Source organism: Sus scrofa, chromosome 13, assembly GCF_054392235.1.
Source record: "Sus scrofa isolate SSC_HxYL_T2T_F1_AM1 chromosome 13, Sscrofa_HxYL_maternal_Yorkshire_Landrace_v2.0, whole genome shotgun sequence".
Classification (NCBI taxonomy): Eukaryota; Metazoa; Chordata; class Mammalia; order Artiodactyla; family Suidae; genus Sus; species Sus scrofa.
The window spans coordinates 147,268,198-147,290,398 of NC_139395.1; the positions used below are offsets into that span (position 1 = coordinate 147,268,198).

At 43.7% G+C, this 22,201-nt stretch overlaps 1 protein-coding gene across 1 annotated transcript; it reads right to left on the reverse strand.

The window, feature by feature from the left end:
- Positions 1 to 2,023: 2,023 nt before the first annotated feature.
- On the reverse strand, positions 2,024 to 21,909 carry APOD (apolipoprotein D). Its single transcript, XM_001926063.8, has 5 exons — positions 21,844 to 21,909; positions 18,153 to 18,302; positions 9,536 to 9,657; positions 5,540 to 5,628; positions 2,024 to 3,763 (listed from the first exon to the last, which is right to left on the reverse strand). Exons 2-5 carry the CDS (start codon positions 18,273 to 18,275, stop codon positions 3,525 to 3,527), a joined length of 573 nt encoding a protein of 190 aa, XP_001926098.2. The 5' UTR covers positions 18,276 to 18,302; positions 21,844 to 21,909; the 3' UTR covers positions 2,024 to 3,524.
- Between the last annotated feature and the right edge of the window lie 292 nt (positions 21,910 to 22,201).

Genomic DNA, 22,201 nt, shown 5'->3' on the forward strand with positions numbered 1-22,201 from the left:
TTTATTTATTTTTTTATATCTACATTTTCCATTAACCAATGTATTATAGTGTCTTCTATGCATGAGGCAGTTTCTGGAAGAAGGTGGATTATAACCAAGCATCATTTGTTTATTTATTTATTTATTTTTGTCTTTTTGCCATTTCTTGGGCCACTCCTGTGGCATATGGAGGTTCCCAGGCTAGGGTCTAATTGGAGCTGTAGCCACTGGTCTACGCCACAGCCACAGCAACGCAGGATCCGAGCCTCGTCTGCAATCTATACCACAGCTCACAGCAACACCAGATCCTTAACCCACTGAGCAAGGCCAGGGATCGAACCTCCAACCTCATGGTTCCTAGCTGGATTTGTTAACCACTGAGCCACGACGGGAACTCCCCTCTGCTGTTAGTTTTAGTTTAGCTCCTTTCAGTTTGGGGGCTGCTACGAATAAAAGTATGATGACATTTTTGTACATGTATCTTCCCTTTCATCTGGATAATAATTTTTTTTAATTACATAGATTAAATGACATTCTCTGAGCACCTTCAGGATATAAAACATAAACTTGCATTTTTTTTTGTTTGTTTGTTTAAAAAGTGTCTGTACTTGCTACAGATTTATCCTTAGATCGTCAACAGGCAAAATAATAAGATGCTATTTAGGATTTGTCTCAAAACCACTCTAGGAAAAAAAAAGGGGGTGAGTAGGTGGGTGGGTGGGTGATAGCTGAAGGAAGATTGGTGGAGTTCCCTTTGTAGCTCAGTGGTTAATGAATCCAACTAGGAACCATGAGGTTGCGGGTTCCATCCCTGGCTTTGCTCAGTGGGTTAAGGATCCGGCGTTGCTGTAAGCTGTGGTGTAGGTCAAAGATGCGGCTCGGATTTGGCATTGTTGTGGCTGTGGTGTAGGCTGGTGGCTACAGCTCCGATTCGACCCCTAGCCTGGGAACCTCCATATGCCACAGGTGCGGCCTTAAAAAGACAAAAAAAAAAAAAAAAAAAAAAAAAAAAAGAAAGAAAGAAAGAAAATTGGTGCTATGTTGATGACTGGTGGAGCTGAGGATGGGGCCATGGGGTTCATTTATTTATGGGCACAGGGGTATTTACTTCTGTCTCTATTTTGCTGTTTACTTACCCTTCCCTTCAAGAGGCAGCCTGACTTAGAGGCTCCCATTGCTCCTAATTCATGCCTAGAATTTCCCCATTAAGACACATTCTCTCTCTCTCTCTCTCTCTTTTTTTTTTTTTTTTGTCTTTTTAGTGCTGCACCCAAGGCATATGGAGGTTCCCAGGCTAGGGGGCAAATCTGAGCTACAGCCGCTGGCCTCCGCCACAGTCACAGCAATGCAGGATCGGAGCCTCGTCTGCAACCTACACCACAGCTCACAGCAACGCCGGATCCCTAACCCACTGAGTGAGGCCAGGGATCGAACCTGCATCCTCATGGATGCTAGTCAGGTTTGTTTCCACTGAGCCATGAAGGGAACTCCATGTTCATTGTCTTAGATGCTACCAGACAACTGTTAAGAGGAACACAATCAAAACTTATCTTGTAGCATGAGAAAGAGGTAGATAGGCATCTTAACGCTCTTGGAAAGAAATGTATTTTAGAAGAGGAGCCCGGTGTCCTCTGCTAGGGCGGGCGGTGTGGTAGAGCGCTGGGTGCAACAGCAGGCCAACCTGTGGGAAGAGGTTCTCCTTCAACATCTACCTTCTCCTCCCTGCCTTTTTGTCTAGTGGTTTTCAGCCTTTAGGAATTTTTTTTCTTTTTCTCTCTCTCTCTTTTTTTTTTTTTTTTTTTTTTTTTTGTATTTTTGGCCCACACCCATGCATATGGAGGTTCCCAGGCTAGGGGTCCAACCAGAGCTGAGGCTGCCAGCCTACACCACAACCACAGCAACTTGGGATCCTAGCTGCATCTGCGACCTACACCACAGCTCACGGCAACACTGCATCGAGGCCAGGGCTCGAATCTGTATCCTCTTGGTTGCTAGTCAGGTTCGTTAACCACTGAGCCACGACAGGAACCCCAGCCTTTAGGAATTTCGAATTCCAAAATTTGAGGTCATGTTTATTTAGTAAAATGAAAATTATACATATGCAGTTTTCTCTGACTTTTTGTAGCCTTTACTATAAAGCATTAAAGAGTCTCAAGTGCTCGGGGAAATTAATATTTTATATTCATGCTGAAAATGCAAAAATGTAATCAACTGGCTTCATTTTCTATTCATTTCCCAAAACATTCGTCAATTACAAATGGTATGTGAGCTAAGAGCAATTGCAGGATGATAATTCTGAGGCTGTTCTGATTTTAATAGCCAACATGAGAAAAACAAAACAAAACAACAAACTGCAGGAGGTTCCTGACCCCATGAAGCTGGAACACACCAAGGCGTGCATGTACAACCCTGTAGGTACCTGTGCCTTGCAGGGGTGGAAACCTTCTCAAAGCTCCCACAGCTCCCTTCACATGCCTCCACCTTTGCATCCCTAAGCTTGGATTCAAATTGTGTCTTTTCTTTTCTTTTTTTTTTTCTTTTGCTTTTTAGGGCTGCACCAGTGGCATATGGAGGTTCCCAGGCTAGGGTTCAAATCGGAGCTAAGGCTGCTGGCCTACGCCACAGCCACAGCAATGCCAGATCCAAGCCGGGTCTTCGACCTACACCACAGCTCACAGCAATGCTGGATCCTTAACCTACTGAGCAAGGTCAGGGATCGAACCCACAACCTCATGGTTCTTAGTTGGATTCTTTTCCACTGAGCCACAATGAGAACTCCCAAATTGCATCTTTACTTGTCAGTCTCCCTCTCTAGTCTGTGAGTTTCTCTGGGAGGACAGGGATTCTGTATTTTTCAGTGCCTGGAATGCAACTGGGTCCCAGTAAATCCGGGAAAATTTTATTTTCTTAAAAATATTCCCACAGCTTCTCCCTTATGGATTCTCTTCCTCCTTGCACAGACCCAAGATGGCTCATTCTTCAGCCTGACTCTGCAGATTTCCTGATGAGAAAGTAAATGCTTCCAGGAAATTGACTGTCAGAGACTCAAAAACTTCAAATGATTCCCCTCAAGGAATGCCTACTGCAGGGTGGGGACACCTGGATTCAGGTCACCTGGAATGTGTCTTGGCCATCAGCTTTCCCTTTCCAGCAACGGGACTGTTACCTTTAAATTGTTCAGTGCTTAGCTTTTTTTTTTTTTTTTTTTTTTTTTTTTCAACACAACTGCTTAAGGATTTTCAAACAAAAGCTTATAATTAAAACCCCATAATAATTAGTCCAATTTGGAATCTACTGTGAGAACAGCAGGTCGGCAGCAATTTTATTATCAGGCTTGCAAAGTAACACGGTGGTGCACGGCTAAGTGTTTGGGTCAACTTGCCTTGAATTCCTCACCACTAGCTTCTGCTGTCACATTTCCCTTCTGGTATTTGCAGAGATCTGTCGTGGTGGGTTGGTGTGTCCTTGTGAGGGGTGGCTGGGGGCGGGGGCGGGGTGGGGGGACGCAAAGCAAAAGAAAGAACATGGAGCCTCCCTTTAAAGCCTCATTGCAGGTACTCGGGGCAGTTCACCTGATCTGTGATAGTCATTTTCTCAATGTCAATGTCATTAGAGGTCAGGATATCTTTGAGATAGGTCACTGTTTCTGGAGGGAGATAAGGGTTTCTTCCCAAGATCCAAACATGATCCAGGTGAAAAAGCCAGATGATTGTGGTACAGGAGTACACAAGGGCGTAGTTCTCATAGTCGGTGGCCAGGACCCAGTATGGAGCTGATGGCATCACTGAGAACCAGAGGAGGGCAGTGTTAGGAGGGACCAGGCAAGAGACACCTTCTTCAGGATCCTGGGAGCTAGGCTCTGGGGTCCTAGTTCTTCTGCATCAGTGGTTCTCAATTCTGGCTTCGTGTGGGAATCACATGGGAATTTTGAAAAACAGTAAACCCACCTCCCCAACCCCTAACTCCTAGATTCTGAACTGGAAGGTGTGGGTACTTTAGAAAGCTCCCCAGTGATTTGAATGTGCAGCCAGAGTTCAGAGCCATCATTCTGGATCCCCACTCCCTGATTGCAGGTTGGTGCCTGGAAGCCCATAGTAGCTGTGGGTTTGGTTGGACCCTCTGGGTTGACAGGCGGCCCTTAACGCTAGTGCACATGAAGCCACCACTTAGCGAAGCAGAATCAAGAATGTAAGGTCGGGGGCCTCAGGCTTTCCAAGTCTGTGCCACCCACTTTCCTCTAGAACTTGCCTAAGGGAGGACGAAGCGGCTAAGTTGGTTTGTTTGTTTTTCTTCTCACCTGACCTTCGAAAATCCTTCCAGGCTTAAGACTATAGTAATTCAGGGGGTAACAGGTTACAAACACTTCCTCTCAAAGAGCTATAAAGATTCATCCATTGATATCTGTATAGTACCAAAAACTCAACATTAAAAGGGTCCTTGAGAAGAAAGATGGAGGATTTACTTTCTCCATCTGAATCCAGAAACTTCCTCTGTGAATCTGACATCCACAGTCAGGGTCCAAGACAAATGTATGGCTGAACCACGCTGACTCCATTTTGTCAGCTCCTTCTTAGGCCCCCACACCTCTCCCTGACTGCATGACTGAGCTGAAATCTACTCACAAGGAATGCACCCAAGCCAGATAACTTCCCCATCAACATTTACACTTCATCTGATAATGAAAACTGGAAGAATGACTTGCTGACACAGATGGTTCATGGTCATGAGACCCTGGGGGTGGGATGGGGGTGGGGTGGGGGAAAAACCCTCAGTTCCAATTAGTGTGGATGTGCTTCTCCCTCGTAATCAGACTCCACTTTTAGCCTTGCCCTTTAAGTCCCCTGTACCCCTTTCATGATGTGCGGTGCAGCTGCGAATGCCTCTTATTCACCTGATTCTGCCTGCATCTAAGGTACCCACAATAGATTTCATAATTGTACTTTATGAAGCTGCCTTCATTTTTTGGTCTCAAAGTTCCCCTTCCATTCAGAGGATCTTATTCAATAACTCCACCTCCCAACACCTAGGAAACCTCACTGCACAGCTTGTTCAAGTTAAGTGGAAGATGGACCCCCATCAGACCCCAACAATGTGGCTAGAAAGTGGCAGACAGAGCCAGGACTCCAACCTACCTTCTCTCTTATTGCTGCCTCCAAGCTTTCGCAATGCTAGCTATTCTGCTAATAACTACAAACTTTTCAGTGATTCGTTTCCTCTGGGAAATAAGGGGAGATTGGGTTTTCAGGTCTAATGTGCTTCAATCTGCGCTTCCTCTATGGACACACTTACTGTAGTTTTATAGTAAATCCCTGGGTGTTTCTTGGTATCCACACTGACACGTAAGCCTCGTAGGGACAAGGGCCAGCTCTGTCTTGCTCATTTTTATATCTCCAGTGCCTAGTCCAGCACACGGCAGGTAGTAGGCGCTGAACAAATAAGTATGCGTTGATTCACTATGGGTGACACTCAGATGTGACAGGAGTGCTCTGACCCAGGGCGCTAGCCTTCAGCTGGGATATGTCCTGTCCCTGATAACCTCCTGAGGGACCGGTATACTTACACCAGAAAAACTTAACTCCCAACTTGGCAGGCTCAGTGATGTTATCTGGGGTGGCTTCACCTTCAATTTGATTCACAGTTCCGTCAGCTCTGCAATGAGTTGAAAAAAAACAAAAAACAAAAACCTGAACTCATTAAAAGCCCAAAATCAGCAAAAGGCAAGATTTGTGACACGAATGACCATGGTGGCCAACATTACAATTTCTGGTCAGGGGCTTCTTGAAGGCTGGCTGGGTCTTAGTTCCATTCCCTCCCCTTTGCTTTCTTCCTGTCTTGGGAAGGGAAGGCAGGCAGCTTTGGGGTGATAGGAAGCAACAATTGCAGTGTCCCAGGACTGGATCATATGTGAGGCCCTGGCATGTCAACATTGTTTTTTGGAGTGTGTGCAGTGGCCTGCAAGGCCATTTCCTGCTCCCGGCCTCCAAATCAAGAGGGAGGAAAAGGAAGGCAAAAGCAAGCAGATGAAACAACCTAACACAGAGAGAAGACTCACTTCTTTAAAAATGAGAAGGGGCCAAAGGGAAAAATAAGGACTGATTAGATTACTGAAAATCTTGCAAAACATGAAGTCTGGAGATATGCAAACTTTCCCCCTCTTTGGACCTCAGTAAGATCATGTGACATCATCTGTCCCATAAAGGGGTTCATGTGCCTGAGCAGTGAGACCTATTCCAGTTCAGCAAGCTTCTGATTGAGAGTGGGAGGTATTTTGTTTTGTTTTGGCCACGTCCATGTCATATGGAAGTTCCCGGCCCAGGATCGAACCTGTACCACTGCAGCGACCCGAGCTGTTGCAGTGATAACATTAGATCCTTAACGTGCTGTGCCAGAAGAGAACTCCTGATTGAGGGTGGGAGGTTTTGACTTAGGCCAGGTTTCCTCAAAGCAGGCAGTGAGGAAACATTTACTTCACTTCAGGGATTCTCCAAGGCATCCAGATCTCAGAGCCATTAAATGTGAATATGCATCTTACAATTAATGCCACCTTACAAATGTTAGTGTCATTTCTTTCTCAGTGGTATATAAAACGGTGGTGTGTCTAATTTTTTTCTTTGGCCAAGCCTACAGCATACAGAAGTTCCCAGGCCAGTGACTGAACCCACGCCACAGCAGTGACAACACCAGATCCTTAACCTGCTGAGCCACCAGGAAACTCCCAGTGGTGGTGTGTCTTAAAAGTGATGTGCTTTGCTTGCATGGATGAAATATTTTACTCTTTTGAAGGGAGCTAGTCTCATTTCTGGATAATTTCCTAAGACCCCGTGGACATAGGGGCAAGCGGAAAGGGCTAAGGATTGAGGCTGTGAAGCAGGGCGCTCAGGATTCAGGGTGCTCTTCCTAGCAGGCCAACAGAGGAGCTGCCCATTCACCAGCCCTCTGAGGGGCAGACAATCTAAAACTAAAGCCATGGCCTGTGTTAGGAAGTCAGTAAAGTCAGCTATGGTTAGTGGGGATAGATGTCCTAGAAACCAGACAATAAGTAGCAGGTTAGGGGGCATGGGAAGTGTTCTCTGATGCTCCTGGATTACAGGTTCTGTTTATTACTGAGTAGAGCTGGAAACCATGCCCTGCTCTCTCACCTGGATCTCAACCTATCTCATTCTATCTGCATGCAATTGCTTAGCAACGAACCAGGTGCCTCCCAAAAGACGTTTCCCCTTTCCACCTTCATTTATGTTTGGCTCCAGAACAGTTTTCAAAACACTGGTGTCTGATCATAAACTCACAATTTCTTCATAGGAAATACGCATTTGCATTTTCAACAGTAGAAGTGGATTAGCCATAATAGGTAATATTCAGTGATTACTACATACCAAACACTGTTTTATGTGCTGTACATGTGTTACCTTAGTTAACCCTCACACGGCCTTATGGAAGGAGGGACTATAATTATTGCCATATTACAGAGGAAGAAACTGAGGTTTAGAAAATTGTCATAACCAACCTACCATCAAATCATTAGTAAGTGGTAGAATGAGGCTTTGAAACTGGGCAGCCTAACTCCAAAGCTTGAGTCCTTCAGCCCCTAGCCTCTGCCACCTGTGTTGGCCCTCACATTCTAACACTACCTAAGGGTACTTTGCTTAGATTCCCTGCCATGTCCCCTGCTTGTTCCGCAGCACATCTGGGAGGAGAAACTATACCATTTTCCTGAACTAAACAAACCTTCCATGTGCCCTTGCTCTTAAGTAGGAGTGACCTTAGAGGCAGAGTGACCTAACATTTGGGATACAGTTAAAGAGACTCCTGGCCAACTCGGAAGGAGAGCTAGGGGCATCTCATGGGTTTGGGAATTTGTTTCATTGTCTGACTCTTGGCCTTAGAATGGAACAAATATTTAAAATAAAGTCATTGCAACTTTGGGGCCTACAAAATTCCTGCAAGATCTTCTAGGGGTCTGCATCTCAATTCCTGCAGCCCTTACTGGGCTCTGAAATGAGCAGGAGTTTCCTTTAGAGCTCCTCAAGATTCTTACTTTGTTGCTTTGGCTTATGCAAGATCAGAGGGTCAAACTTCTGTGTTTTGGCTCACAGGATGCTTAACAGGCAGTAGGATGGCCACACAAAGCCTCTCTGAGCCTGAGTAACTTCCAGGCTGAGTTGTAGTTGTTTTCTTGGAGTTGAACAGAGTTCTTAGACAAACTAGGGAACAGGAATGGCAAGCTTTCCTTCTCAGCCTCTTTCACATGTCTTCTAGTCTCTTCTCCATTTCACTTCTCCCTGGTTTTGAAACTTGCAGCTTCATTGTGTATAAACTGTATGACCCTTGGGCAAATTCCTTTACCTCAGTTTCCTCATCCATAAAAATGGGGTTAATAATAGTACCTACCTCAGGTTGCTATGGGGATTCAATAAATATCTATGTTCATTTACATATACACACATAAATATATATATATATATATATATATATATACATGCATACCTACACCTATATACATACACATACAGAACTGAAGCTTGCCCACAGAGAATGCCTATTAATATTAGCTACCATTGTTTATTGTTACTTTCATCTTTGTTGATGGCAGGTGGGTCGGAGTTCTTGCTAGGGCTCTTTTTAAAAGTTTGCTTTCTAGGAGTTCCTGTAGTGGCGTAGTGGTTAACGAATCTGACTAGGTACCATGAGGTTGCAGGTTCGGTCCCTGGCCTTGCTCCGTGGGCTAAGGATCTGGCGTTGCCATGAGCTGTGGTGTAGGTTGCAGACGCGGCTCGGATCCTGCGTTGCTGTGGCTGTGGTGTAGGCCGGCGGCTACAACTCCAATTAGACCCCTAGCTTGGGAACCTCCATATGCTGCAGGAAGCGGCCCTAGAAAAGGCAAAAAGAGCAAAAATAAAATGAAATAAAATGAAATAAAATAAAATAAAATAAAAGTATGCTTTCTAAAGTACGAATTTTTGGATCACATATCAACCTGTGAGAAGCCGTCAATAGCAGATAAGTATATTTCTGTAGGCTCTCCCGTTCACACAACCTAAAGTGTAACGAGATACATATTTGATTCTTGCTTAACAAGAAAAGGAGTTTTCTAACAGTTAAAACTGTCCAGAGATGAGATAAACTGTCATGGAAAACGATGAGCTCCCAGTTTCTGGAGGGCTTCAAGCTAAGCTAAATGTCCTCAATTAGCAGATGCGATAGAAAGGGCTTCTCTCTTGGTTTGGAGGTCAGACGAGAGGATCCCTGCTGTCCTCGGCTACCAGAGGGTCTATTCTGCAATGAGGGCAGGAACCTTGCAGTTTGCATTACCATTGAATCCCTAGGTCCCCTCATAGGGTCTGGGACACAATAAGGGGCTCACAAGTGAATGAGTGACTCCTAGTCCCTATCATCCTATTTGCCAAAGCTTTCCTCTCAGGACCTATGGTGAGCAGGCAGCTCAGACCCAGCGATGTCTGCAACCTCCCCACATGGCAAAGACACCAGTCACCTCAGGACAGCTCTCTGTGGGGCTGCCTCTGGGACGTGCACTAATTTTGAAACCATGGCCACTCACCTCAACTCCTTGTTTATCACTTTGATGTTTCCGTTTTCCTTTAGTGAGTAGTTGGCTTGGATGCAACTTCCCTTCTCAAAGCTCACTGGGATCTTCTCAATTTCATACCATCTTCCAAGATACTGCAGAGACAACGACAAGCAGAGCAAACCTTGTGGCTCTCTGGGGACCTGCAAACTCTTCCCCATTGTTGTCTTTCAGAGCAGAGCCCTTTCCTGGGGAAACCAGACTAAATGGGCTGCATTGTTCCCAGCAGCCACTGAGTAAGATATTGATTCAAATGAGAACAAGTGAATTGGATGTGTAGGCAATGGTCGAATGCCACAGTCTATTCCTAAAGTGCTCCTTATTTAGCTCTTGGTGTCCCTTTCAGTCAAAATCTATGTGAAATTCTAAACTCTGTAAAAAGAAGGGATGGGTTTAGATGATGTAAGGTGCCACCTCAAATATTTCATGATTCAACAACGCATCTTCAAATCGTGTGCCAAGTCAGATATGTTTACTGTAGGGAGCGGGGGCTCCAGAGTTGATTGAATTTTCCTCCTAGCTAGACGCCCCCCCACCACCACCACCACAGAAGGAGTTGGTCACCAAGGCTTTTGGCAGGTGATCGGGATTTAGAAGACCTGTATTATTCTTCCCCTGGGGGTTTGCTCTTGGGTCATATCTTCCCTGCAGTGTCCACTTTTAAAGAAGTGAGCAGTGGTGAGGGTGTGGAAAGTAACATAATGTCTTTTCCATCAAAGGAAATCTTGGTTACTCCATGGTTTGGGCTGAACCACCTAAGAACCCCCCACCCCTTCTCCCAGTAACAATTTGTTTCAAATTAGCCAACCCAGAAGCATGTGCCCTCTGACCTGACCAATGGGAAGGGGACAGGTACATCACCTGCATTAGGGATAAATAGGGAGGGTCTTTTCTTCTTTGTGTGCCCTTTTTGAGTACCCGGGCCCTTCTGCAGAAGTAAAGAGCCTTGTCAAGATCTCCCCGTGTTCATGTGTCTCATTTTCTGACACTGATGATCCGAGCCATGTCCCCAACAAGGGTGAGGGTGAGGGGAGACAAGCGCACACTCCTGCTGCCACACACTGCCCTGCATGGTGGTCCAATCTACCACCTTCATGAGGGCAATTAGGCAATATCTAGCAAAACTAAAACCATGCATACTCTACTCCAGCCCAGCAATTTTACTTCTGAGAAGGTATCTGATAATGATGTACGTATATGGTTATTCATTGCAGTACTATTTGTAATAACAAAAGACAGGAAACAGCCTAAATGAGCATTAGTAGGGAACTGGGTAAATAAATGATGGCACATCCATTCATCCTCTTTTAAAAGAAAGATATGCAGGAATTCCCATCATGGCTCAGTAGTAACAAACCCCACTAGTATCCCTGAAGATGTGGGTTTGATCCCTGGCCTCACTCAGTGGGTTAAGGATCTGGAGTTGACGTGAGCTGTGGTGTAGCTCACAGGTGCGGCTCAGATCCTGAGTTGTCGTGGCTGTGACGTAGGCTGGCAACAATAGCTCCAATTCGATCCATAGCCTGAGGATTTCCATATGTCACGGATGCAGCCCTAAAGACCACAAAAAAAAAAAAAAAAAAAGTGAGAGAGAGATACATGCAATTATCTCCAAGATATATTTAATGGAAAAGAGCCAGGTGCAAAACAGTGTATATACTAAGGTCCATAACTTTAATAACATCTTCAAAATACCTCTTCCATGTAAAGAAACATATCTGCAGATTCTGGGGGATAGGGCATGGACATCATGCTGCCTACTGCTTTTATACAAGTACTTGTTTATACACATATACATTAAAAATACACTATGAGCTGTTTTTACTGGTTACTGGGGAGGAAAACTGAGGCTGGGATATAGAGGTGGAGAGGAAAGTTTTCACTGCATGTTCTTTTGCATCTTCAGAATTTTGAATGATGTGAATATATTTATGTAGTCAAAGTATTAACTGAAATCATTTAGAAATTTGAAAATACATTACTCAACCAAACAAAATCAAGGAGATGCAGTTACTTTGAAAAAGTCAGAATTTGAAATGAGAACATACTGCAAACAGGGGGCAGTATTGCTTCGGTCACATGGCTCTCTGCTAGAATATATGCCCACCTTTATGACATAAGTTTTCCACTCATTCATTAAAGCATAGCTTTCGACTGAAATCACTGGGCTTATTCTTTCTTTTTCTTTTTTGGCTGCCTTACAGCACATGGAGTCCCCGGGCCAGGGATCAGATCCCACCTGCAGTTACAACCTAAGCTGCAACTACAGCAACACTGGATCCCCAGCACAATGAGCTGGGCTGGGGATTGAACCTGCATCCCAGGGCTCCCAAGATGTGGCCAATCCCACTGCACCACAGTAAACTCCTGGACTTATTTAAAAATGTTTTTTCTTTCGTAAAATTTTTATAAAGTATGGTTGATTTATAATGTTGTGCCAATTTCTGCTGTACAGCAAAGTGTATATTTATATATACATTCTTTTTAAAAAATATGCTTTTCCATCATGGTCTAGCCCAGGACACAGGATATAGACTCCTATGCTATAGAGTAGGATCTTATGGCTTATCCATTCTGAATGTAATAGTTTTCATCTGGACTTATTTTTTTTAAAGCACCAAAGAATAAGGTTAGAGTTCAACTCGTTGCAAAGGCATCATCAGAAAAAGCTCCTTTATATACAATGCATTTAAAATAGTTCTATTATTGTTAAAGTGACTTTAGTGCTCCACAGTGAAAACTGAGGAAGCATGATTTTCCAGAAAAAAGGAAACTCAGAGGTGGAAGATTGCTTTTCAAGTCATATTCCCTCATGATATTATATTATTTTATGAGGATCCTTTTGTCTTTTTGGGTCTCGTTTTCTCTATTTAAGGAGAATGCAATATTTTAAAATAATCATGGAAAGGAAGATGTAAAACTATCTCTATTTCCAGATGACAGGATTTTGTACATAGAAAACCCTAAAGAATACACACAAATACACATACAAAACTATTAAACTAATAAATGAATTCAGCAAGGTTAAAGGATACAAGATTAATATAGAGGAAACAAATGTATTTCGATATGCAGAATGACCAATTTGCAAACTAAGAAACTTCTATTTACAATAGCATCCAAAGAATACAATTCTTATGAATAAATTTAACCAAAGAAACATAAAACATATTCCAAAAACTACAAAGCATTGTTGAAATGAATTAAAGGAGACCTAAGTAAATGGAAAGATATCCTCTGTTCATGGATTAGAAGACAGAGTTGTTAAGAAGGCAACACCCTCTGAATTGACATACAGATTCAATACAGTCTCTACCAAAATTCCAACTGGCTTTTTTGCAGAAATTGACAAATCAATCCTAAAATTTATATAAAAATCCAAAGGACAACTAGAAGAAATCAGAGTAGCCAGAATAGCCGGAAGAACAAATCTGAAGGACTCAGGTATTTTGATTTTAAAAGTTACTAGAAAACTACAATAATCAAGACTGTATAATGCTGGTATAAGGACAGACACATAGTTCAGTAGAATTGAGAGTCTGAAAATGAACTCTTACACATATGGTCAATTGATTTTCAACAAGGATGTCAAGCCTATTTGATAAGGAAAGAATAATCTTCTCAATAAATAGTTCTGGAACAACTGGATCATCACATGACAAAGAATGAAGTTTAACTCCTATGTCACACTATATACAAAACCTAACTTAGGTGTTCCCATCATGGTGCATCGGAAATGAATCTGACTAGGAATCATGAGGCTGCGGGTTTGATCCCTGGCCTCACTCAGTGGGTTACAGATCTGGCGTTGCTATGAGCTGAGGTGTAGGTTGCTGTGGATCCCACATTGCTATGGCTGTGGCTGTGGTTGGCAGCTGTAGCTCTGATTTGACCTAGCCTGGGACCCTCCATATGCTGCAAGTGTGGCCCCCAAAACATAAGAAACAAACAAACAAACAAACAAAAAACCTTAACTTAAAATGGGTCAAAGAACGAAATGTGAGAATTACAGCTATAAATCACTTAGAAGAAAATATAAGAGTAAATCTTTATAACCTTAGATTAGGCAGAAAATTTTTTTAGATATGACACCAAAAGCACAAGCAACAACAACAAAAAGACAGATAAACTGGACTTCATAAATATTAAAAAGTTTCATGCTTCAAAGGACACATCAATAAAGTGAAAAGACAATCTTTAGAATGGAATAAAATATTTTCAAATCTTGTATTTGATAAGGGACTTGTATCTAAAAATATATATAGAACTCACATCTCAATACTTAAAAGATAAACTGCCCAGTTAAAAGATGGGCAAAGGACTTGAAAAGATATTTCTCCAAAGAAGATATAGAAATAGACAAGAAGCATATAAAAGATGTTCAACATCCTTAACTGTTAAGGAAATGCAAATCAAAACCACAACGAGATGCCACTTCATACCTACTAAAAATGGCTACAATCAAAAAGATGACAGTAAAAAGTGTGGTCAAATACAGAGAAATCAGAATGATACACTATCAGTGGGAATGCAAAATGGTTTGACTCTTGAAAAATAGGCTGGCAGTTTCTCAAAAGTTTAAACATGCAGTTATGACATGACCTAGCAATTCTTCTCCTAAGCATATATCCCAGAGAACTGAAAATATATGTCTACAAAAAACTCCACAAAAACAAACACACAAAACCTTGTATATGAATGCTTATAGCAGCATTATTCTTAAGAGTCAAAAAGTGGAAATAGCAACAGACAAGGGCTTAATCTCTAAAATATACAAACAACTTAAACAACTTAACAGCAAAAAAGCCAAAAACCCAATTGAAAAATCGGCAAAAGACCTGGATAGACATTTCTCCAAGGAAGATATACAGACAGCCAACAAGCACATGAAAAAATGCTCAACATCCCTGATTATTAGAGAAATGCAAATCAAAACTACCATGAGGTACCACCTCGAACCAGTCAGAATGGCCATCATTATTAAGTCCACAAATAACAAATGCTGGAGAGGGTGTGGAGAAAAGGGAACCCTCCTGCACTGTTGGTGGGAATGTAAATTGGTACAACCACTATGGAAAACAGTATGAAGGTACCTTAGAAAACTATACATACAACTACCATGTGACCCAGCAGTCCTACTCTTGGGATGTATCTGGACAAAACTTTCCTTGAAAAAGACACATGCACCCGCATGTTCATTGCAGCACTATTCACAACAGTCAAGACGTGGAAACAACCTAAATGTCCATCAACAGATGATTGGATTAAGAAGATGTGGCATATATACACAATGGAATACTACTCAGCCATAAAAAAGAACAAAATAATGCCATTTGCAGCAACATGGATAGGACTAGAGACTCTCATACTAAGTGAAGTAAGTCAGAAAGAGAAAGACAAACACCATATGATATCACTTATATCTGGAATCTAATATACAGCACAAATGAACCTTTCCACAGAAAGGAAAATCATGGACTTGGAGAATAGAATTGTGGTTGCCAAGGGGGAGGGGGAGGGAGTGGGAGGAATTGGGAACTTGGGGTTAATAAATGCAGACTATTGCTTTGGAATGGATTAGCAATGAGATCCTGCTGTGTAGCACTGGGAACTAAGTCTAGTCACTTATGATGGAGCATGGTGATATGAGAAAAAAGAATGTATACTTGTATGTGTAACTGGGTCACCTTGCTGTACAGTAGAAAATTGACAGAACACTGTAAACCAGCTATAATGGAAAAAATAAAAATCATTACAAATAAATTTTTTTTAAAAGTGGAAATAATCCAAATGATGAACAGATAAATAAAATGTGGCATAATCCACACAGTAAAATATTCTTCAGCAATGAAAAGGAATGCAATACTGATACACACCATAACATGGATGAACCTTGGAAACATTATGCTGAGTAAAAGGAATCAATCACAAAAGACCACATATTGTAGGATTCCATTTCTATGAAATGTCCAGAATAGGCAAATTCATAGAGACAGAAAGTTGGTTGCCTGGAGCAGGGAAGATTGGGGAGAAATGAAGATTGACTGTTAATGAGCATAGGGTTTCTTTCTGGAATGATATTCAGATTTATAGAAAATGTCCTAAAACTGGAGTTCCCATTGTGGCTCAGTGGTTAACGAATCTGACTAGGAACCATGAGGTTTCGGGTTTGATTCCTGGCCTCGCTCAGTGGGTTAAGGATCCGGCATTGCCCTGAGCTGTGGTGTAGGTCACAGATGCATCTTGGATCCGGCATTGCTGTGGCTCTGGCATAGGCCGGCGGCTACAGCTCTGATTTGACCCCTAGCCTGGGAACCTCCACATACCTCGGGTGTGGCCCTGGAAAAGACAAAAAAAAAAAAAAAAAAAGTCCTAAAATTGATTTTGATGACAGTTTCAGAACTCTCTGAATATACTAAAAACCTTTGAAAGTGAAAACAACTATAAACAGGTGAGTTACGTAGTATTTGAATTATATCTCAATAGAACTGTTTTAAAAAATCTTTTTTTTTAAAGGCCCATACCCACAGCATATGGAGGCTCCCAGGCTAGGGGTCCAATTGGAGCTATAGCCACCAGCCTACACTGCAGACACAGCAACACGGGATCTGAGCCATGACTGCAACCTACACCACAGCTTACCGCAACACTGGATCCTTAACCCACTGAGCAAGGCCAGGGATCGAACCTGCATCCTCATGTGTGCTAGTCAGGCTCATTAACCACTGAGCCATGACAAGAACTCCTGTTTTAAAAATTCTGAATTACTCCTTAAAGGACTTTTGTAAATGCAGATCAACTATAATATCCAAAGTGTCTTGAGACTTTTACCCTAAAACTGAAACGTAGCTCCAGTTTCCCGGAGTTTTTCTGGAAAGCCTCCTGTGGACCTCCAGGTTACCTAAATAAAGGGATCAGCCCTTAGAATTAATGGAGTAAGTCAGTGTAGACTCCAGGGTACCATATCTCCCCTTCTTACCTCACCTGTGTCAGTTCTACATTGATGGTGCTCCTTCCCCACCCTGTCAGGTTTTAAGCTCCCTACCTAATCCATCCCCAAGAGCTCACAACACACATTCACACTGGCATGTGAATAACTGATGACAACTTCAATATTACTTATAACATGTTGCTTCTTAAAAGAGAGCCAAACTTTCCAGAAAGAGAATACATCTTGCAGTTCCCATCATGGCTCAGTGGAAACAAATCTGACTAGCATCCCTGAGGATGCGGGTTCGATCCCTGGCCTTGCTCAGTGGGTTAAGGATCCAGCATTGCTGTGAGCTGCGGTGTAGGTCGCAGACGCGGCTTGGATCCCACGTTGCTGTGACTGTGGTGTGGGCTAGCAGCTATAGCTCCAATTGGACCCCTAGCCTGGGAACCTCCATATGCCTTCGGTGCAGCACTAAAAAGACAAAAAAAAAAAAAAAAAAAAAAAAAAAAAAAAAAATAGAGAGAGAGAAAGAATATGTCTTAATGGGGAAATTCTAGGCATGAGTTAGGAGCAATGGGAGCCTCTAAGTCAGGCTGCCTCTTTTTGCTGCTCAGTGCCCCACCCCACTCCTAGTCATATAAAGTTAAGGCTGGGCCTGATTTGAGGAAGAAGAGCTGTATATGGGTGAGCTAATTATATTGCTAACTGTTTAATGTAGGTAACAAGAAAGCCCCTTGGAAGAGTTCTGTCCTCTTCTAGGCCCTGTCTGAGTAACCCACAGGGGTCTTGCCCTACAGGGAAGCCTAGGTTGTTGTTTTTTTGGTCTTTTTGCCTTTTCTAGGGCCGGTCCTGCAGCATATGGAGGTTCCCAGGCTAGGGGTCGAATCGGAGCTGTAGCCATTGGCCAGAGCCAGAGCCACAGCAATGCCAGATCCAAACTGCATCTGCAACCTACACCACAGCTCACGGCAACGCCGGATCCTTTAACCCACTGAACAAGGCCAGGGATCGAACCTGCAACCTCATGGTTCCTAGTCGGATTCGTTAACCACTGAGCCACGACAGGAACTCCTGGAAGCCTAGTTTTGAATCCTACCTGACATTTGCGGCTGTGTGACTTGAGCAGATAGGTTGCATTCAACATCTTCATCTGCAGGAGCTGCTGTAGATGCCCTGTTCCACGCCCTCTTAGCCCAGCTCTGGGCTCACCTCCGTCATGGTGGGCAGTTCCCATACACAGGGCCAGCCTCCCACCTCGAGCCCCTGTGTCTCCTCTGTCAGACGCTTGGCCGGTGCCGTGGGAGCCCCCTTTGCCCACTTGCCTCCGTGGGCATTCAGGCACATTCTATGCATTTCCGCAGAGGATCCCTAGCAGGACTGACCTTGGCTGTTACCAGAGCAATCTGCTTCTCAACTCACCCTAAACTGCTTTCCTGTTTCTCTGTCTCGGTTTCCCCGCATGCCCGCTCATGCTTCCAAAACCTCTCTGCTCCCCAGCTCTCATCTCGGGCGGGGTCTTCTCTGGGGGAGCCCCCAGTAAGTACCTACCCCAAGGCTTGTGGTGGCCAACAAAGCGGAATCATTAAACTGAACCTGGTAGGATGCTTATTTAAACAAGAGACAGCAAAACAAGTGGGAGTTTGCCTTTTATCGCACCTTATTGACGTCAAAATTCTCCTGCACTGGAGGATTCGGGCATTTCCCGAGGTGGAAGGCTTGTCCCTCAGCCACTCCAAGGAGGCCAGCCAGGGCGGGAAGCAGCAGCAGCGTTGGCACCATCTTGGGGCTGGGTGGCTGGAGATGGACCTGGCGTGGGGACAACAAAGCAGCTGGAGGCGTTCTGAGGACACTGAGTTCCCAGAGGAAGATGTCGGGGCTGGCCAGTCCCTCCATGAGCAGCCCCCTCCTCTGCCTCCGGAACCATCCTGCAGGCCCCCTGAACCATCAGTGTCCCCAGGAGCCTCTCTACAACTTTCTGTACCTCCGTTAGAACACACTCTGCCTGGTATTAGCGTTTGTTGGATTTATTTTGTGAGCTGCCCCTGACCCCACACACCAAATTGTGCTTTTTCCAAAGATGAATATCTGTCTGATTCTCCCTGGACTCAGCCACAGAACCTTGCAGTGCCAGGCGCAGTAGATACTTGTGGAAAGAACAGAAACCATGTGTGCATGGTGGGGGAGGGGGTGCAGTAGGCAACGGGGACACTGAAGCCACCAAGTGAACAGTGTGGGAAAAAACAAATGGAAAACAACCCATGCGCTACATTTAGTGACCTGTGTGATTCATCAGAGAAATGCCTCCCTCTCTCCACCTCTCCACCCTGTCCCCATTTTGCTGGGCTGTGTATCAACCCAAGAGCAGGCCTGGAAACTTGCACAGGAAGCACCATGCTCCCTGGGTCCCCGTGACTGGGTTTGAACTCTGGCTCTGCACATACTAAGGATAACTGTGTCCATTGGGTGCTTTAGTTTCCTTGGCTGTTAAGTGGGAATAATAATCATCCAACCTCATGAAGTTCCATGAGAAGAAATGAGAAAATATTAAGAACATTTAGAGCAGTGTCTGACACAGAGAAAATGCCCAATAAATGCTAGTTATTATTACTACGAAAAGCAGAAACAAATTATTGTTTCCCTTTTTTTTTTTTTTTTTTTTTTTTTTTTTGTCTTTTTTTTTTAGGGCCCCACCGGCAGCATATGGAGGTTCCCAGGCTAGGGGTCGAACCTGAGCTGTTGCCATTGGCCTAGGCCACAGCCACAGCAACACCAGATCCGATCTGCTGCAACCTACACCACAGCTCACAGCAATGCCAGATCCTTAACCCCGAGTGAGGCCAGGGATTGAACCTGAAACCTCATCGTTCCCAGTTGGATTCGTTCCCGCTGAGCCACAACGGGAACCCCCCAAATTTCTTTCCTTTTCTTTTTTCCTTCCTTCCTTCCTTCTTTCTTTTGTGGGTATTTTTCATAGATGATATACATTTAATCAGAGAGGGACCAGCAGCTGACTTGTGACTGTGCCCACAAGCATTTGAGCCCAGTGTCCTTGGGTGTGGAAGCTGCTCTGGGGAGGGGCAGTGGGCAGGGGTGGGGGCTGCAGGGTGGGAGCCTGGGCTGCTCCATACCTCTTTCACTGACTTGCTCTCAGTCTGTTCTCTTCCTTGTGACTCCTTGCCTGGAGCTGCACAAGAGTTATTTCCAGCTCTTTGCCTTTCTCCCTGGGATGAAGAGGACCGACTCAAAGCAAGATGTTCTCAGATTTGAGTATTTAAAAGGATGTGTCATAACAGGAATAATTATAGCCACTTTCTTAGGAATCTCTGAACCTCAAAATAACCTTTACTAATCAATAGCTTTTCTTCTGGAGGTTTTGTTGCCTGTTTTTCAAAAGAACAGTTATATAATGAGTAAAAGCAGATTCAGGGTCTGGGGGCGTGGGTGTTGGAGGAGTGGTCTCTGGGTCCCCTCCTTGAGGGACCACTTTCCTAGTCTTTGAGGCTCCACTCTCCATCAGCCCCTACCACCAGGTAAACAACACTTAGTTGTCTTTTAACCTCCGCGAGGGATGATGGATTTGCCAAAACCCAGGCTGAACCCATAAAAATTTGCATCTATTTCTAAGATGTTCTCAGAACCACTACAGTTCTACCCTTGGGCCCAAGGAGGCTCCACGCTCAGTACCTTGCCCAGGAGTTCTAACCTCAAATGAAGGCCACACATTATGCATATTCCATAGGGCCCCTCAAACTGGACAGAACCTTAGAAGTCCTTTACCCAAACCCTCCTCTCCGGTGTACAGATGGGGAAGCTGAGGCCCAGAAGGGGCAGAGGGCTGGGGCTCGGGTCCCATCTCCAGCTCTTCCTTCTACTGCACCTCTGAGCCGTGTTTTCCTCTGTGCACCACCTTCAGTGGCTTCAGCAAACACCTACCTTTGTACCAGATGAGTCTTGTCTCACCATGTGACAGTTACACCAAAAGTCAGTTCCCCAATGTCTTACTCTGACAAATACCTTGTTATAAAATGTTCTCTTGTGGGCTGAAACATGTTCTTGGGCTCTGTAGGAGGTTTTCAGAGCACAACTAATTGCCCTTGCTTGCATCTCTCTCAAAGATGCCTCTTTATTGCAGTCCTTTTATTCCTAGGATTCAATTTTTGAGTGTGAGAGAAAGGGCTGTTATCAGCTGTAATGTTTTTTAGCGCCCCTTACATTCTAACTCACCCAAAACTTACTGACCACCTTCTGAAGGTAAATCACATTATTAACATATATCTCTGAACTTGGGTGTATATGGTTTATTTTTGTATCATCTTCTCATACTAGTGGGAAGATGGTCCTAATGAGGTGAGCTCACACACTTAAAAAATAGACGTAACTTCAATTTTATTTTAACCAAATATTAAATTATTAAAACATAATTCTACTAAGGTTCTGGTGCATCCACACTGGGCCAAAATTGACTCTATGAATCACTGCTCATACTCATTGAGCTTCTTCAGGGAGAAGCCCTGGCCTCAGTATTTCACAGACGCCTGAATCTCTCCAACACCCTCGCTGGAAGGGTCCTACACTGACATTCTCTGTGACCTCAGTAAAATTGCCTCCTGGTAGGCTGTGAAGCCAGAACTCAGGCCAGGTCTCCTACAAGTCTACACATCTGTGTGTCAGCATCCACCTGGGTCTCCAGGAACCACAGAACCTTAAGGATGAGCTTTGTAGATTACACATAATAAAATGAGATGCATTCCCACAAGTAAATGGGTCTTAAAAACCATTTCACTACGAAATCTAACAAGAAAACATATCTTCTGAAGAAAGTATTTTTGCATGTTCTATTAATATTAATTTTTAATTTAATAGTTAATTCGATTAATATTAATATGACATGCATTTTCTATTCACCCAATGCATTCCAAAGCACTTTTGGGTCAGTTTTACTGCAATGCACACCAGATAACGGCCCCCTGAGAATTCACCTAGCGTGGTATTGGTGTATGGAAAAATTCCTCATTGTCTTGTATAGTATAGAGGGGGGTGCATAAGGCAAGCTGAAGACTTTGAGGTGAGTCAACACCATGTTGGTACCCCAGCTCTGGCATTTGTGGGTGATCTTACCTTAGGCCTGTTGCTTAGGATATCTGGACTTTGGTTTCTTCCCCTGAAAAACACCACTGACAACATTTCCCTTATAAGGTTGTTTTTGGAAAAAATGAGACCAAGTCTGCAAAGGCCATCAGTCATGTTAGTTATTATTTTTAGCTGAAAGGGGGGCAATGAAAAGTCAAGACTCTCTCTATTTTAAGCATTATTTATCGTAAGTGAAAATTAAGACTACAGTACATACCTTTTTTAAATCAAGATGAAAGAAGTTTCCACATGCAGAATCATCCAAGGTGAGATGCCTTCTGTTGGTGACTGGCTTCTCCTAAGCTATTTTATAAGCTTCCTCAGGGTCACTGATGTTTAATTTTAATGCATGCCACACCCCCTACAGTTCAGGAAGGCTGGCCTAAAAGCTGAGCTCTGTATGAAACACAAAGATGGGATGTTATGTTCAACTCCCTCCCCCAGTTTCCTTCACAGCTGCTCCCTGAAGACGAAACAAGGAGATATTTGTGTGTGTGTGAGAGAGAGAGAGAGAAAGACAAAGTGTGTTTCATTCAAAACATCTTTTTTGGCTCTGTGCATTTTCAAACCAAATT